Source organism: Rhamphochromis longiceps, linkage group LG10, assembly GCF_057381845.1.
Source record: "Rhamphochromis longiceps isolate RC_006_pf linkage group LG10, R_longiceps_female_GT1.1, whole genome shotgun sequence".
NCBI lineage: Eukaryota > Metazoa > Chordata > Actinopteri > Cichliformes > Cichlidae > Rhamphochromis > Rhamphochromis longiceps.
The window spans coordinates 12,248,187-12,262,644 of NC_140566.1; the positions used below are offsets into that span (position 1 = coordinate 12,248,187).

The following is a 14,458-nucleotide window of genomic DNA, read 5'->3' on the forward strand; positions in this document are numbered from 1 at the left end:
ACACCCCAAGAGACAGAAAATGTTTGATGACAGGAGGCTTTATTTCAGTGCTTCGTTTCCATGGTTACCCTTTTTTCTGCCAAAGCTCCAGATATTTGCAACATGATGAAAATATGTCACTCATTTTTTCTTTTTTCTTTTTGAATGCTCCAAAGCAGGAGGGAGGCGTTTCCAAAAGTTCCAGGTCACGGACACGAGAAGAGCAGTTTTTCGTTTCCTTTTATGAAAGTGGTGTTGAAACTTAACAGCTGATAGTACTTTAGATGGAGAAAGTGACACTGGTTGATCCATGACTTTTCTGGAAACCACTAAGAACCCCTGCTCTGGAGATCCTCTGATCATTTAAAATAACAATGATGCACACTTGTCCTTAAAAGTACATTAAGACTGCTTCATTTACTTGTTTTTATTTTCATGTCTTAAAGAATTAGAAAATTATTATTATGACAGGCTCAGAATAACCGATTAGATGATCTTACTTCAGTGGCTTAGATTAGATGTTGAAAGTCCATAACTCCTGGAATGTGTTTGGGTTTGTGTGTGTGTGCTATTTAACTACAAAATCTCAATTTGACAGTGATCCGATGCACAGAATTGTTGCTCAAGTTTCACAGTAGCACCTATGCATACACACACGTCCACATCCACACTACGGCAATAGTATAGAAATGAGCAAAAAAAGAAGAGGCTAAAATCTTAATACCCTCCCCCACTCCCAAAACCCCCCAAATCAATTGCATGTGTCCAGTTGTAAACAAGTAACTGCCAAGACAGGGCTAAACAGTGAATGACGAAGGTCAACAATAGATTAGATTAGAAAAAAAATGCTGCTACTTGTGAGAGGAGCATCCATGTTATGACCTCTGCCTACGAGTAGACAAAGAATGAAAATGTGTTTGATTACGCGGCATTAGTCTTCTCATTTATGGGGAATTTAAATGGGGAGAGCTGAGACATGTCCTCCATAATGCCGAGACCTAATGTAATTTAGGTTCCCAGTTTCAATATGAATCTGTTGCCTGTGACTGGTGGAGAAATAAGATACTTGGTGATCATGTTGTCCCTTCTGGCAGTTACTTGTAACCTATTTGAGCATGAGATGCATGTGTTTCCTTTCAGATGAACGCTCTTTGTTTTTCCCCCTTCCCTTGAGACTTTTAGCAACTTTGTGATTTTTCTAACTCTTTATTGATTAAATGTTAAATTATTCTTGTTTGCCCTCCTCTAACATTGAGACAGATGTTCGCAGTATAAGAATTTAGTTCAAGACATTTTGTAGTTGGTTATGTACTGTACATCGGCAGCTTTTATGCAACGTTACTATAGTACATTAATGTCTTATTCAGATTGGAAGTACATGTACATACTGTACATAGATGTACATACTGTACAGTTGTACTTTTTCATCACAACAATCCCTGATTTGTCTCAAAGCAAAGCGCAGAAGAACTTCTTCTCCCTGAAGGGGTTCTCTGAGGTGGGCACGGGGGTGATCAGGGGGTCGTCGCAGGCGTGTGCGTCGCAGTATGCCATCAGGTCGGCTGCTGCCTTTGATACCTGGAGGTGGAGACGATGGGGTTTAGAGCATTTAATTACATTTTTCCCCTTTACACTTTCCCCTCATCCCGCCTCTGAGTGGTCACAGTAGGGAGCTGGCTGATCCTGGTGATTTGCAGGTAATTTCCCTGTAAAATCAGGAACTTAGTGACTTCCTCCCCACAGTCGCCAAATCCTTGCTTATAATACTGTGTGATTAATATTAAATGAATTTAAAGCACCTTGAGATGCCTCTTGCTGTTATAGGAGTCATCTCAAGGTGCTTTAATAGCGACAGTTATTGATTTTTTGCATGCTGCTTTTAACCCGGGTGGTATAGTGGCATTGCAGACAGAAAATCCTCTATTTGAATCCACCAGCCAGCCTTCTGCGTAGAGTTTGCATGATCTGTGTGTGTTAGATTGGTTATTCTAAAATGGCCATAGGAGTGGCTGGGAATGGTTGTCAGTGTTAGAGCTGCGACAGACTGGTGACCTGTGCGGGGTCCACTTCACCTTTTGCTCCATGGTAGCTGGGACAGGCTCCAGCCTCACCATGAGCCTGAAGTGGATAAACATAAGTAAACGGATGGGAGGATCGATGGATGTTTCAGACCCTCATCCTTGTTTTGAGTTACAGTGGGGCAAAAAAGTATTTAGTCAGCCACCGATTGTGCAAGTTCCCCCACCTAAAATGATGACAGAGGTCAGTAATTTGCACCAGAGGTACACTTCAACTGTGAGAGACAGAATGTGAAAAAAAAATCCATGAATTCACATGGTAGGATTTGTAAAGAATTTATTCGTAAATTAGGGTGGAAAATAAGTATTTGGTCACCTCAAACAAGGAAAATCTCTGGCTCTCACAGACCTGTAACGTCTTCTGTAAGAAGCTTTTCTGTCCCCCACTCGTTACCTGTATGAATGGCACCTGTTTGAACTCATCATCTGTATAAAAGAGACAGCCTCAAACAATCAGACTCCAAAGAGCTTTCGAAGGACACCAGGAAAAGTATTGTAGACCTGCACCAGACTGGGAAGAGTGAATCTACAATAGGCAAGCAGGTTGGTGTGAAAAAATCAACTGTGGGAGCAATCATCAGAAAATGGAAGACATACAAGACCACTGATAATCTCCCTCGATCTGGGGCTCCACGCAAGATCTCATCCCGTGGGGTCAAAATGATCATGAGAACGGTGAGCAAAGATCCCAGAACCACACGGGGGGACCTGGTGAATGACCTGCAGAGAGCTGGGACCAAAGTAACAAAGGTCACCATCAGTAACACACTACAACGGCAGGGAATCAAATCCCGCAGTGCCAGACGTGTTCCGCTGCTGAAGCCAGTGCATGTCCAGGCCCGTCTGAAGTTTGCCAGAGAGCACATGGATGATACAGCAGAGGATTGGGAGAATGTCATGTGGTCAGATGAAACCAAAGTAGAACTTTTTGGTATAAACTCAACTCGTCGTGTTTGGAGGAAGAAGAATACTGAGTTGCATCCCAAGAACACCATACCTACTGTGAAGCATGGGGGTGGAAACATCATGCTATGGGGCTGTTTTTCTGCCAAGGGGACAGGACGACTGATCCGTGTTAAGGACAGAATGAATGGGGCCATGTATCGTGAGATTTTGAGCCAAAACCTCCTTCCATCAGTGAGAACTTTGAAGATGAAACGAGGCTGGGTCTTCCAACATGACAATGATCCAAAACACACCGCCCGGGCAACAAAGGAGTGGCTCCGTAAGAAGCATTTGAAAGTCCTGGAGTGGCCTAGCCAGTCTCCAGACCTCAACCCCATAGAAAATCTGTGGCGGGAGTCGAAAGTCCGTGTTGCTCGGCGACAGCCCCAAAACATCACTGCTCTCGAGAAGATCTGCATGGAGGAATGGGCCAAAATACCAGCTACTGTGTGTGCAAACCTGGTAAAGACCTATAGTAAACGTTTGACCTCTGTTATTGCCAACAAAGGTTATGTTACAAAGTATTGAGTTGTATTTTTGTTATTGACCAAATACTTATTTTCCACCCTGATTTACGAATAAATTCTTTACAAATCCTACCATGTGGATTCATGGATTTTTTTTTTTCACATTCTGTCTCTCACAGTTGAAGTGTACCTCTGGTGCAAATTACTGACCTCTGTCATCATTTTAGGTGGGGGAACTTGCACAATCGGTGGCTGACTAAATACTTTTTTGCCCCACTGTATATCTTTATCTTTGCTGTGATCGTTTATATGCATGAGCATTATTTTGGCCTCTGCTCTTTCTCATTTGTATTTTCACAGGTACACTGTGGAACAGTCAGAACATGAAATCTTTGTAGGACCCTCACAAGCCCCGCTACTGTACTGGCTTATAGTTTTAACAATGGCTGGTATTTCCCAAAAAAATACCCCATTTACCCCCCCCCCACCCCCACCCCCTCACTCACACTCTCTCACACACACACACACACACACACACACACACACACACACACACACACACAGTAGATAATATTTTGAATGTGTCTGTATGGACATACTACTGTAGATTATGTAAAGAAGATAAAACATAGTAACACCACAAACACATCAACAACAATTAAAATTCAATATGTTCTTACTTGACTCAAAATTGCTTTGATTGACCGTGAAATGATGTTTGTATGTATGAATGGATAGTTTTCTTAATAAAATCTAAATATGAGCATGAAATGTGCAAACATAAAAGTAACTGAACGTTAACTGAATTATTATTTAGCTCTTGTGCTCCTTATGTGGATCTCTCTCTAACAACAATTTCAACCTTTACATTGAACAGCCAGATGTTTCAAAGGTTTTGAAAGAGTGCTGGACCTCTGTGAAGACAAACCTTCTGCTTCAGGTTCTGATTATTGGCCAGAGGTGCCAGCAGATAAAGCTTATCTCTAAAACTTTGCTCTCATGGTAGCATGAGACAAGTTTGCCTCCTGCTCATTTTAACGCTCGTGGATTATTTCTTACAAAGAGGCAAGGTGCCTCTGCAAGGTGGCTTTGATGCAATTAGGAACATCATGCAAGCCAAACACCATTTGGAAAGCCTCCAGTGGGAAGCCTTCACTTAAAGTATGTTTGAGAAGGTCATCACTGCCTACCCATCATCGCTTACAACAAAATCTTCAAACCAAACTTGCATTTAGTTTGTGCGGCACAATTATTAGCATCTGACAGAACTGACTTATCACAACATATCAAAGAATTCCTTTCTTGATTTTTTTAAAGCAGAAAACTTTCGTTTGTGCTGTTTTGGACCAAACTTCACGATAAATACGTGCGCCTCACCTTTATCCTGCAGAAACTAGCCTCGATCTTCAGTTGCTCCACCAGCTTCCTGGCTTGGCCGACACTCATGGTGCTGTTCACTGGGGTGTCTCCTTTCATCCTAGCCACAAACACGGCGACGTATAGAAGAGACAGGAAAAGCATTCAGTAGATTTGTGCATTTGTTTGACTGAAATGAAAAAATAATTTATCATCTTACTGTTTTTGTGTTGCATGCATCCTTCACTTTGAATGGATTTTTAGAGCCATGAAAAATATTAGAAATACAAATATGGTTGCAGTGAGCTATGGTGGCACTATTCATTGCCATTATACAGGTTTATTAAGAGGATTTTTATTATTATTTTTAAATAACAGCTGCTTAATCAAATGGAATACACATGAGAACCAGTTTTTAGACAAATACATTATATAAAGCTCTTAAGACAAAAAAAACTGTGCTCAAAAATTGCATTATATTATTTATGTATTTAGGCAAGCTGGGCTTTAAGGCAAGCATGAAGCCAGATATTATAAATATCAGTCAATACTGTGTCACAGAATCGGCACAGCTGCCACATTATGTCATCTGATATCTGATATGGGATCAAATTCCCATATATTTTCAAAAATGCAAAGGCAACACACAAACTGGGCCAAATGGTAAGCATCATTCACTATAGCCCACAGATTCTCCCACTATGAACGGGAACAGGCACAGAAATATCAAATGTGGAATGAAATAACCACTGCAGCCATTCACGAAATGATGCCCACATATAACAAATGGGGAAAAACGTGTCACAGATGGAAAAAGGACTGAAATTAAATGGACTGTCAGCAGGAAGGAAAGGGGGGGAAAAAGCATAGCATCAAAGGAACGAATCTATTTGAACCATTCTGGACCTTTCCCCATTGTCTTTTTCCTTCTCCCTCCATCCACCCCCCTTTTCTCCTTACCCGTATTATATTCCTCTTCAGGTGCAGTCTTCCCCCCTCTTCTCTCTTTTTTCCCCTGTCTTTTTCTGCCTCTCTGGTGTCCCTCTGTCAGCTTATGGTTGGTGGTATGAGTGTAGCCGGACCCCACCCCTCACAGACAACAGCCTGGATGGTACCCTGCTCTGTACAGTCCAATGCACTGCAATTCTGCCACAACGAGGGCTAGATTTGCGGTGGATGGATAGGATAACCCCCTCAGCAGTGAGTGGTACCTGCCAGACAGAGGGAGGGGGGAGCATTGGTAAAGGTTTTCTAATGTGGGTGGATTGTACCACGTTTGTGCTGAGGAAATTGGGGCCAACTGGAATCTCTCAGGTTTCAATCTCTGACATGGAGCAGGGCTGTCTGTGTGGTCTGGGATTAGTTTTCAGTGCTAAAATGCTATACACAGCTTGGGACGTGAGCTCCAGTGGTGTGAATCATGATGCGTCTCTGTGCCATTTGTGATGTCCACCCTCTCCTCTGTTGCTATGGGGACTGCTGCAGTCTGGCTCAATGGTTTACATCACATTTTAAATTGGGGAGATGTCGGCTAGCATTTAAATAATTATGTGCTACAGATAATTCAGATTAGTGGCTCAATTTGTACATATTATAATGTTAAAGAAAAAGAAAATGGCAGAAGGGACGTAGATTTTGTCAGAAACCAGATTTTTACGACGCCGTTAGACCAAAGACGCTGTGAAGTTAAGAGCTCCGTTAGCTCACCGCCAACAACAGCTATGGCTGTCGCTATGTACAAGAAGAAGAAAAACACCACTCTGTGTGTTTAACTCTACAGTGAAGACTGGACTATAAAGTAATAGAATACTGACCATTGCGCAAAGTTAATTATATTAAGAGAAACTCGAGTAGACAGCCTGAAAACCTACAACACGGAGTTGAAGTTTGAAAAAGCAGTCCGACGCCATCTTTGCTATGCTAGTGTTTTCTTGGCTTTAATGGCGCTGTGCTGCTGCCCTTCTCATCTCTTTTTCGACTGTGGAATCTTTTCATTTGTATGGTCTCTGGTTACTGAGGGGCGTATCGCGTTCCAGCTAGTTTGTCCGTTTTGCTTGCCATAAGTTGCAACGTTGGTATGAAATAATAATAATAATAATAATAATAATAATAATAATAATAATAATAATAATAATAATAATAATAATAATACAGTAGAACAGAATTTAAACTTTGTGTTTGGTGTAAAGTTGCCCAAATCAAAGTGAAATTCATTAAAAATAATTTGTTCTTTTTAAAAATGAGAAGGAAAAAGACATCTGTGCATGTCAGTGAACATTATTTGTGCCATGGTAAGGTGTGAGTGGTTCCCGCATAACCTATAACCACCAGCAATAAATGAGCTCCAGTTACAGGCCATAGCTCATTTATTTGTTTTCTTCTTAAATAATAATTTTCGTGCCTTTTCCCTTTATTAGACAGTGTAATGGTGGAGCGTGGATGGGAAAGCATGGAGAGAGAGAGAGTGGAGGAAGACAATCACAAATTTAATTTCAACTAACTATTGTACTGTATATGGTGCAGACATGACTTATTCTACTGTTGATTACTCTGCTGCAGCGCATACAATGGTGGAAGGTGAAAAGATAAGCTGCTACTGAGGTTCAAGTACTCCATCTGCTGGATGGTGCCGGCAGAATTTAATCAAATCTCAGCAGCAAGAAGCAACATCAAAACCTGAAAGGAAAGCCACTAAAAATGTGTCGTCATTAGTGGCTTTCTAATTATAAAATTCTAGCACGATAATGCTGCTCTTTTCTAATCTATTTAATGCTAACTGATAAAACATTAACAAAGAACACAGGAAACAGGAATACGTTACATATAATGTTGGATTGAACACATCTGCTGTGCACTATATATGTAATAAACCACACATCACACCATATTGTTTTGATATAATTTTAGTGATATGACTTAGAGGAATAGTTCATGTTCTTATTCTTAACATGTATGGTATAGAATACAGTATATACCAATATAAGCTGTAGAAGTTCACTGCTTTTCAGGTCATTTTTCTGTCGTGTATTTTTCTGCTGAGCAGACCCATTTCAGGCAGCACATCTGAGAAATGAACCCAGCAGGTATTTGGTAACATTACTTGTATTGTGAGAACCAGTTTCAACCCTATGATAGTTTTTTTGTGCTGGCACAAACTCTGAAAAAACAACGACAGCAGGTACAAACCACTACATGACTGCAGGAGCCGTGTCTAAAGCACTCACCAGATGGTCTACCAGAGCTCCTCTTTCATCTCTGCAGGTTATTCTCTGTTATAATTAGTGTGGGTGCACATCCAACAGATAAGTCAGCTAATTATCTGATGCCGTACTAATGAAAAAAAAAAATGGTGTCAAGCGTAAGTGGGAAAACAATGCAGGAGAAAATAGAGGTGTGGCTCGGTGAAAGGTCAACTTAAAATGTGCATAAATCCAGTTTAGCAAAATTTCAGGTGTTAACTCGGTGTTTCATTTTGCATCCTTTAAATGATGCCTTTAATGACCTTTTATTACTCCTTTTTACATAATTAACAAAGCTTAATTAAGTTGAACATAATTACTGCCATGCCACACTGGGACCTATGAATCTGGAGACTCAAAGCTGAGAGACAACCAGTCTTATGTCTTTACTGCAGCTTCACTCTATGCACCTGATAGGAAAATGATTTTTAGCAAACACAAATTTAGGACCATTTTCAATAACAAGGCAGAAAAATGGCAGCGAGGATAAGATCTTGTCTTGTTATCTCCCTGCATAAGTAAAGAGGGATAATCACTTTCCTCTCAAACACACTGCAATTTCAAGAGAAACTCTTGTGACCCAGTCACTGCCTTGCTTTTGTCTGAAAGCATGTAGCACGCAGGGCACTTCTCTGCCTCGAGGTTGATGTCAATAAATATTGAAACAATGTTGGTAAAAGACTTTCATTTTAAGCCATTTGGGGCCATTGATTCCGCTGTGGTGCTGAAACGCTGGGTGTGTGTCAGCTCAACAGTCGGTGAAATGCTCGTATCGAAGAGCAAAATGCTTAATGCATTATCTGTGGGACCATTTATGTCTGATGATTTCTAGCTTGTAAAAAGAGCTGGCGCTTTTAAATAAAATCTGTGTGGACATTTTCACATTAAAGCATCCGTTGCAATAGCCTCTGAGTCATCACACATCACTGGTTGATGAGCTATCTTGTAAAATGCCCACACTTTGATAGGAGGCTGGTTTCAGGAGACTGATGCAATTGTAGCGAGTAGATTGTTGCCATCATACCGCCACACACTGTACTAAAGGTGGCAACAGATGTGCAAGCAGCTGAGATAAAGATGTGTCCGACAAAAGCTTCACTATGTAAACATTCAGGAAATTCACCATTGAGTAATATTTGAATGCGCTACAAGCAGTTTCCTGAATATCATATAGTGGTTTTCTCTGATACGTTTTGGAGTAAACTGCAACGATGCGAACATTCTGACGCCTCAAAGACAGCAGTCACCATCTTCACCATAATGGTTTAGATTCATCAGTAGAAACGCAACAGATTACATGTGTGCCAATGAGAAGGAGACAGGTGTAACAGTAAAGCTGCAAGGAGCAGATACAGTGAAACCTGGGGTCAACCATCCAAAGAAAAGGACAAGGCAAAAGAGAGAAGAAGAGAGTAAAGGCAGGGTGGAGTGAGTGGAGATAAGCGCCAGGGCAGCAAGACTGGGAGGAAAGGTTTCCGTGACGACAGTGGGACCTGCTATGATGTCAGCAAGCTGAGCTGGAGGTGACAGAGTTAAAAGATGTTAAGACTTTCAAAGTCTTTCAAAGTCTTAACCATCCCAGGCAAGGCTGGGATGGTTTGGCATGTGCAGAGGAGGTATAGTGGAGAAGATTCATGGATGCAGTGAAGGAAAACATGGAGAGTTGGTGTGACGTTAAAGGATGCTAGACGTAGGGTGAGTTCAAGGCAGATGATACACTGTGGCGAGACCTAAAGGGAGCACGTGAAAGTATAAGGAGGAGGAGGAAACGGCTCTTCTGACTGCAATAAGTTTTCTGGAAATCCATGGAAAAACAGCTCTCGGTTCCTTTGGTCCACAACCTCAGTAAAAGCTATCCTGATGACTTAATGGGCTCACACGCTGGTTTCAGGTCGTACTGAATAAAACATGAAGATCACTGTGTGAATCATGGTCATTATTAGAGCCACAGTCAGATCCACCCCTCGCTCGTCACATCTGGTTCGAAAACACACAGATGGTAACACCAAAAATATTCAGCTTAATGCTTCACAATAGGACATCATGGGAGCTTCTTTTATACTGTCTGTGTTTGCTAGGCAGTACAACATCAGACTGCTAACATGCTCACAATGCTGGCAGGTGGCAGCAAAGACATTAGATAAGGCACTCAAAGGATCCTGAATAGAAATTTATGGGAGAATTCTGAACATGAAAGATAGTTATCACCCATGTAGTCCAATCAACAGCTGAAATGGGAAGGTTTTAAAAGCTGTAATGTGAAACAATGCATGTGCACGTGTAGTACAAGTACAACTTAATGGGGGAAAAAACTTAACTTGGTGCAACGTTTTGCCAAACCTTTTTTTTTCTTGCTTTACTGGATATAACTCTCAATTTATGGCTCTCCCCATTCACTTAGATACAGACTGCAAAGTAAATACATGGATTCAATCCAAGATGGCTGCTAAGTTGATTAGATGGAGAATGAAAGGCTCAATGATAAAGTTTATGTCTACAGAGAAATATGAATGTATGCACCAAATATCAACATAACCAACCAATACTTCATGAGTCTTATGATAGTGCTAAAAAAAAGAGCCAGGGAATTACCCCAGTCATTGGGATTCATCTTCCAGGAAACAAAATTTATTATACCGAGGCTTTGCATACACATCACCCCTAACCATGCAATGTTAACTTGTCCACCATTTGTTTGACAATTATAGTGACAAAGTAGGATCAAGTGAATAATGTATCACTCGTGGAGGCCTAGGGACTGGTCTGCAACCATCTGGCAAGCAAATATGTGTATTTCCTGACTGGTTGCAAGTGGTTGCTGGGAAGCTGGCTGCTAAAGCACCAGTCATGCAGGTCTACATCTTGTCAGTGACCTCCTGGCAACCATCTGTTGCTATGGAAACATGCTTAATCCCTAACCGGTTGGCAAAAACCTCCTCGTGGCTCCTTTGGTCACTAGCACATTGTATGGTCATAGTTTGAACAGAACCCCTCTGCTCTCTCCTTTTGCCCTCTCCCCAAACCAGTCGCAGCAGATGCATGCCTCTCCAGCAGATGCACGCCTGATTCTGATCGAGATTTCTTTGTGTCAAAAGGGAGTTTTTCCTTCTCACTTTTGCTTGAGATTTTCTCTGTATTATTGTAGGGTACTTACCTAAAAAGATAAAACACTTTGAGTTTAGTGTTTTGATTTGGCGCTGTATAAATCAAATTGCGGTGAAGTGACAGACTTGTCTACGAACACTGTCCAGGACTCTCCAATCTGTCGTGAAACCATGAAAACTGCAACACAAGGTTCACCTTCAAAGCAGAAGTTGTGACTTTTGAAACATGTCAGCTGCAATGCTGAGTTGCAACTTTTACTTTGAAGGTGAACAGTCTCCATTTATGTTTTTCTACTGCCCAAATAGTAGTTAGTATAGTTAGTAGCAAGTATTTGCAGATAAACATGAAAAGTTACAGGCAACCATAGCAACTGGCTAGCAACCAAAGTGATCACTGGTCCAGTCCCAAACCCCTGCCAACCAGCTGGGGAAGACATATTTTTCCCTAGGAAATGGTGGTTGTGTCACATCCAATATGGCTGACAACGTTCTAGCAATGTGTGCAGGAAGTCAGGTGACTTCATGCGACTAGCCTCAATAAATGAATTCATGGATATTTGTGACTACAAAATTCACAAATTGATCTAGACATGTTAGGTGCCTACATTTTGCAAGGTACTGTATTTCAGTATGGACTGATGCACAAGGAAAAGGTTCATTGTGATGTGGTCCCCACAGTTACATATAGTTGATGCAGTATTGCTTTTATTTGAAGCGGTTATTACCAGGCAGATGCTGAGTTGGTTTTAACCTCTCTGTCTCTGATTGATCTGCCCCGGGGTGCTCCATCGCAGTGCTGTGAATCCCAAACCAGTTTTATATAATGATGAGCAAAGCAGATCTGGGTGGGGTGATCATAAGAATCATCAATTGCAATTGGTCATTTGTATTGACGGAAACCTAAGCGTTCAATACTTTCCAAACAGACACTACTGACTCCATTCAGAGAGTGCTGGTGATCGGTCAAGAGGGCGCACATCAGCCTATCACAGTGCACTGGATGTTTGTGTTCTCCGAGCGTTTACAGGTTTTTTTTTCTTTTTTTAAATGTACAACACACACTCCCAGACATAATCATTTCTCAGAATTTCTTTATTAAAAGAGCCAGTTCCAGTGTGGTTACTAGAAATAAACACGGAGAACAACTTCACAATCCAGCCATCAGGTTTTGCACCACACACTTTAGGGATGCTATTATGGTAACATTATCATATTCAGCTATAACCAACAAAAGAGAGACAAGACAGCAGTTTAATCACTTGATGGGAAATCTTCAGTCATGTCACCAACACAGGAACCCGTGTAATCAGAGCTGCTGCTAATCAAACATGTAAGAAATGGAAGAGAAAGTACATGAATGAACGAGTTTGTTAGCAGCCACTGTCCAGACAGCATTTCCACAAAGAACCTTATTTGCAGCTGGTGTGCTTTTGTGTTGCACAAGACTCCTGCCTGGATAAGAATTTGAACCCACATCACTTTTTTCATCATTTACATTTCAAAACTTTAAGCTTCCAAACTTCATTTCTCTCTGGCAGGTCCCGGAAGCCTCAATGAAGGCCGGTGTACATCAGAGATATATATCAGAAGGCTGACACTGGCTGATTTGCTAGTTACAGATTCTCTGAAGAATATTTAAGAATAACACCACTAGTTTTTTTTGCATATTGTTTTGTGCTACACTATAATTTTTTGATGTATTGTTTTGGACTATTTCTGAGGTCTACTCAATATTCTCAGAGTTTATAAGACTCAAAGCATGTTTATGCTAAGAATATATTCTGTTTTACACGGATAGAAATGAAACCAGGTCTAAATATATTCAGGCAAAATGCCTGAATGTGAAAGTCAGGTAAAGAGTTTTTCTTCAGTTGAAGGAACTTTTTCCTTAGGCATTATTATAGCTCAGGCTTCAACTTGTCGACCAATAAACAAAATAAAACAACAAAAAAACCCCAACAAAAATCACTTTGGGCAACTTGTTCTTGATCTCATGGAGATAAAAAAAAATCCGCAGAAACTCTAGCAGCTAAAACTATGAAGGTTTATGCGCAATACACTTCTGTTTTGAGGCATACCACATTTCTGTAATGCACTTAAAAACAACCCCCCCCCCAAAAGTTCGTATTATGTCTAGAACAGCACTGCACCATGACAACAGTGCTGGTTTGGGCTATCATTTACCACTGACGCTGTACTGAAGCCAGTGCTGGTGCAGAGATATTTCGGCTTTCTGAGAACAAGCCCACATTTCGGGAATAAAATGTTCCAAAGTCTTACGTAGATGACTTTTACTGATTTCCATCTGAAGAAAATCATGGGAGACAGTATCTGTGGGCTGCATCTGCAAACCATTGGTACATTTCTTGTGTTTACTTCTCTCATAATTACTAACATCGGTAGTCCATCAGTAGCTGTCCAGTAGCTTTGGAGCCAGCATGTCTGGTGCCAACTTCTTAGCATTGATAGCGTATCTGGACTCACATGTGTGTATAAAAACAGTTAAAGATCACTGTGCTAACCACTGTTACTGTGAGCATGCATGATGAAGTTTAGCTAGTGATGAACATCAAAGCACAGCTGAAGCTCACAGGCAGCAATGTTTTAATAACTCGTCATCTACTGATGAAGACTTAAAATGTAATTTCATGGCAATTCATTCAGTAGTTATTTTGACTCTATTTAATAAAAATGTGCTTGTTACAACAATGGCAACACAAAACTGAAACCACTGAATTTAGTGGCTGTAGGTGCAACTGCTGCAAAATTCCCCAATGGTTGTTAGATGCTGTCCCCCAGTTTTTGTCTGTCAGGATTTTCTTCTGCTAGTAATGCTACGTAACAACTGCCTCTCAAACAAGTCAAAATGTGGGCTTATTTGCAAAGAACACTGAAGCAGAACTGCTTCCACATCTGCACCATCACCTGCTGAAAAAAACCTCACGATGGTTCAAAATCGGTTAGGAATAATCAGCTAATTAGAATTCACCCATAAATTGTTTCTTCTGTGTTTGGAATAGATTTAATCTGCAGAAAAAGACATCACAGACTTTTTAACCACTGTCAGGAATGAGATGAGCTTTTAGAAACTGCTACATTTGACTCTTTCTTTCCATCCAGTCATGCTTGTAAAGGAAGACCAACAGGACAGCTACAGATCCTACAGTTGTGCACGAAGTCGCTTTGAGATTAATACACCGCACCGAGGCAGCACAAAGAAGCCTGGATTGAATTCAAACAACGGAAGCAGGGCCTCTGTATTTGAGCCCACTTTGTATCTGTCACCTTTA

At 41.0% G+C, this 14,458-nt stretch overlaps 1 protein-coding gene across 1 annotated transcript; it reads right to left on the bottom strand.

Annotated features, from left to right (window-relative positions):
- Positions 1–39: 39 nt before the first annotated feature.
- gng3 (guanine nucleotide binding protein (G protein), gamma 3) lies at positions 40–6,272 on the bottom strand. The gene is made up of 3 exons (XM_085420201.1): positions 5,786–6,272; positions 4,847–4,946; positions 40–1,557 (listed from the first exon to the last, which is right to left on the bottom strand). The coding sequence occupies exons 2-3, from the start codon at positions 4,943–4,945 to the stop codon at positions 1,429–1,431; spliced, it is 228 nt and encodes a 75-aa protein (XP_085276327.1). The 5' UTR covers position 4,946; positions 5,786–6,272; the 3' UTR covers positions 40–1,428.
- Positions 6,273–14,458: the final 8,186 nt, after the last annotated feature.